General features: G+C 46.8%; 1 protein-coding gene across 1 annotated transcript; it reads right to left on the bottom strand.

Annotated features, from left to right (window-relative positions):
- Positions 1–1,777: 1,777 nt before the first annotated feature.
- Positions 1,778–3,218, bottom strand: LOC109827299 (probable auxin efflux carrier component 1d). Its single transcript, XM_020394293.1, has 7 exons — positions 3,148–3,218; positions 2,847–3,063; positions 2,672–2,757; positions 2,470–2,542; positions 2,319–2,403; positions 2,152–2,228; positions 1,778–2,059 (listed from the first exon to the last, which is right to left on the bottom strand). Exons 2-7 carry the CDS (start codon positions 2,999–3,001, stop codon positions 1,993–1,995), a joined length of 543 nt encoding a protein of 180 aa, XP_020249882.1. The 5' UTR covers positions 3,002–3,063; positions 3,148–3,218; the 3' UTR covers positions 1,778–1,992.
- Positions 3,219–4,186: the final 968 nt, after the last annotated feature.

Raw genomic sequence — 4,186 nt, 5'->3', positions numbered from 1 at the left:
ACAGCAAAGGGATGGGGTCGGTAGACTTGGATTGTCTACGCTTCAAAAAATTACAGCTGTGTTCCGAATGTTGGCATATGGTCTACCAGCGGATGCTACTGATGAATACATTAAAATAGGAGAGTCGACAGCAATCGAAAGTTTTAAGAGATTTTGTGCCTCTCGCCCTCCTCCTCCTCCTCCAGTTCCAGCTCCTCAACCCCCAACTCCAGCTCCTCCTTCGCCGCGTGGCACCCGGCCTTCTCGATCCTCTCGTAGTTCTTGGGGCCCGAGCGGCGTCCTCGAGGCGGGAGGAGGCGACGACGTCGACGAGGAGGGCAGGAGGGCGCCGACGATGCCGCCGAGGCCGGAGAAGGGGAAGTTGCGCCACGGATGGCGGGGAGCCACGTGGCAATCGGAGAGGGCCTGGAAGGAGTCGGGGAGGACGTGGACGAGGGAGGTGGAGAGGATGACGCCGGCGGCGAAGGACTTGATTAGGGTTAGGGTTTTGGGGGAGGAGGGGGAGTTCTTGAAGAGGCGGGAGAGGGTGACGGGGGCCGAGATCGCCGGCGGCAGCTAGAGTGGGGCGTCGGCGGCTGGAGATGGGCTGAGGTGAAATGGGGAAGATGAGAGAGAGACACTGGGATTTATGGGGCCAATCAAAGGGGTATTTTAGGGTTTTGACATTCATTCTGTATAAATACAAGTAGTAAAAGTATTGTATTTTAGAATTGGGTTTAAAGACAAATACCAAAAATGAATTGGGCTTAAGAATACAACTAATAATGAGTGGGTTTAAAAATAAAGATATGTAAACAAATGGGCTTAAAGACAAAAACCCCTTATTATAATTAATTATATGTATTATATAATTATATAATTATATAATTTGTTAAATATTTTTAATTTCAAAAAATGTTAAAAGATAAGAATAATAAAAGGAATATTCCAATTTGGTGTAACATTTGGTGTAATGGGTTGGAGATGGAATAGTAATTTGGTGTAAAAACTACACCAATTTGGTGTAAAAACTACACCATTTTGAGTTTTATGGTTGGAGATGCTCTCAGCCATCCACCTTGAGCATTTAATACTAATTTTTGTTTTTCCTCGTGTGTGTTCTTAAATTTTTTTAGCCCTTTGTTGGTGTAAAAACTACACCAATTTGGTGTAAAAACTACACCATTTTGAGTTTTATGGTTGGAGATGCTCTCAGCCATCCACCTTGAGCATTTAATACTAATTTTTGTTTTTCCTCGTGTGTGTTCTTAAATTTTTTTAGCCCTTTGCACCTCCATCCCGACATATCTAGTCTAAGACCACTATCCACGAGAGGTAAGAGTTAATGAATTGGTCCAGACATCCATGTTGCTTTGCTCTTGAAAATTTTAAGGAGAAAAAACTGCATTTTTTGGCTTCCCACATTGATTGTTCTCCTCCTACTAACTTCTCTCCTCTTCGTATTCGGCTTGATATATATAGACTCTTCTAGAAGCCCCATCTTTTTATCAGCAGATACGGACCTCACACAGACGGTGAGTTTTCCAAATGGTTTTCCAAACTATGGTAACAACTCTTTAACTATTTCATGTTTGAATGGAGGAAATTTTTTTTTTTTTTTTGGGCAAGTAATTGAAGAGTAATTTGCTACAATAGGATTGCAACATTTGTTATAGACGGTGAGTTTCAAAGAGCTCTAGCATTTGCAAAATATGCTTCCTTTTGTGGAGGATAAGAATTTCATTTGCAGTTCTAAAGGGTAGTACAACTTTGAGAGAAAAGTACCAAGCAAAATTAGCAGGGGAAAAAAAAAAGGAGAAAAAGATCTATAAGATTAAATGAAACGTTTGAGGATCATTAACAATGATTTTCCTAAGATAATCATGTATCATCAAAATCTGATCTAGTTCTCTTTCCAAAGTCAGTCGGTCCATTTTCTCTTCTTCCATGCTCTGTATTGAAAACACTAGCTTCTACAGTCAAATACTTCTTCCATTGCCATGCTTCAGGCGATCACAACCCTAAGACAACGTAGTAGGCCAGCGTTATCGGCAATGCGATCAGCATCCCAAATATAACCCTACACCAAAATGTTCACATAAATATCCTTAGCCACGAGATAAAAATGCTTAATAGAACTGAAGGGAAGAAAATGATACACGAAGTGCTCACCCTGTGCTAAGGATATCAGGATGCACATTGTACTCTTTTGCAAACACAAACGGCACGATTCCTTGAGGCAGTGCAGCCTGTTTACAGTAACCAAATCCATTACAGTCAAGATGAGAAACAAATGCCAAACACTGAAACAATCACTGGATGGTGTCGGTAGTAGAGACCTGTACGATTGCGACGTGCAAGAGAACACCACGGAGACCCACAGCAATGGAGGCAGCAGCCATCACAGCTGGGCCGACAAGAAACCTCACGGCCATGGAGAAGCATGCGACAATGGAGGCAGCAGCCATCACAGCTGGGCCGACAAGAAACCTCACGGCCATGGAGAAGCATGCGACTCGGTTCCCACATGCAATGATTCTAGGCTGCAACGCCATGAACAGACCTGCAACATTAATGAAGGAAGGATTCATTGATCTGTATGCCGATGAAAAATGTATCCGGCGATCTTATTATGTTCACTGCATTAATAATACACCAGAGGAACAACTCATTCAGGGACACAGGTGGGTACCAAGGCTGAACATAGCCATGCCAAGGCCAGCATCAGACAGTATGGAGATGGATTTCGACAGGATGGCAGGCATCTCAACATGCCATCTGCATCGTCAACAACAGGCACGAAACATTAATCGCACATTTGTATCAGGAAATTCAATTTGGACTACTAATTAAAGTCTGATTTTTACCTGAAGGACACCAGAGACCAAATAAGACCAATGAGACTAGAGTAAGTATTTGGGTTCCTGATAAGCTTCCTCCACACCATTATCAGGATCAGCCTCGTCATCACGCTCGTCGGAGGCATCGCCGTCGCCCCCCCTGCTTTCGTCGCGGCATCCATCACTTCCTTGTTGCCGAAGCTGAGCTCGTCTCCTTCCACCGCACGTCCATCGCTCTCTTTCACTGGAAAATACAGAAACAGTCGTACAAACTAGCTAGCACTAGTAGTAGCGGCATATATATCATCAACAGAGCGAGAGGACGTACCCTTGCTCGGCGAGACTGCGACGCGAACATCTTTTGCGTCAGCTTTATTCAACACATCAGACACCGGCGAGCCGTTGAGCCCTACAGAACGACATATGTAAATCCCTCGCCGCCCGCACTCTTCCAGCTTCAGCAGGCGTCTGCCCATTCATCCGCCTTCTACCCCGCTCCGCACCAGTAGGCTTCGGCGAGAACACGTACCGTCGCTGTGAAATTGGAGCCGCCTCCAACGGCAGCAATACATGTCTTGTTTGAGCTCGACACCCTGGGTCGGATTCTCGCGACGCCAGCGAAAATCTCTGCATTCGTCAGGTTTGACGCCCGGGAGCACGCCGACAACCCGCTGACCCCTCGATATAGTCGCCTCGACGCGCTGACCGCACGGGTCAGCGTTATCCTCCGTCCTCTTCACCTCCGCCCGTCGTTAAATCCGTGCCCTCATCAAGCGACACGACGTCCGAATCCACATTTATGGACACGATCGACCCCGCGGTATCTGGGAACTGCTCGGCGATGAGCATCCTGGCGCCGCGATACTCGAACATGAAAAGCATCAGCGTGTACCAGATTATGCACTGAAGAACAACGATCTGGACCATCAAGCTCCCGGAGAAATCGCCGTACATTCCTCTGAGCAGAGGGATGCCCATGACGAGGGTGTTTGGGAGAGTGGATACAGAGAACATGGTTATGGTCCACTCCAGGGAGCCGCGGCGCGGCGGCTGAGGTTGGCCCAGAGGGAGAGGAGGAGGAGGACCGTGAGCTTTTGAAGGGTGTCAGCGGCTATGAAGCGGAGGTTCATGGTGAAGGGGTTGTTGGAGGAGATGAAGTGGAAGGAGAGCAAAGGGACGGCGAAGAGCGCGACGAAGCGGTTGATGCCGGAGCATTGATCGGGGCTGAAGATCTTCCACCATTTCACGGAGCCGTAGGCGAGGATCATCGCCACGTAGAGGGGAACCATGGCCGTCATCACATGGTAGAAATCAGATGGAGTGATCATCTTCTTGTTGGTTTTTCTTCTTTTTTTTAACTATTGCCT

This window comes from Asparagus officinalis, unplaced genomic scaffold (genome assembly GCF_001876935.1).
Source record: "Asparagus officinalis unplaced genomic scaffold, Aspof.V1 AsparagusV1_Un115, whole genome shotgun sequence".
Classification (NCBI taxonomy): domain Eukaryota; kingdom Viridiplantae; phylum Streptophyta; class Magnoliopsida; order Asparagales; family Asparagaceae; genus Asparagus; species Asparagus officinalis.
Note: the sequence above shows the minus strand (reverse complement) of the source record. Positions and strands in the feature narration are given on the sequence as shown.

Coding starts and splice junctions, on each gene's coding strand:
- LOC109827299 (XM_020394293.1), bottom strand. CDS start 3,001: ATGGATGCCGCGACGAAAGCAGGGGGGGCGACGGCGATGCCTCCGACG. Junction 2,404..2,469: donor TGCTTCTCCATGGCCGTGAG/GTTTCTTGTCGG, acceptor CATGGCCGTGAG/GTTTCTTGTCGGCCCAGCTG. Junction 2,060..2,151: donor CCTGATATCCTTAGCACAGG/GTGAGCACTTCG, acceptor ATTTTGGTGTAG/GGTTATATTTGGGATGCTGA.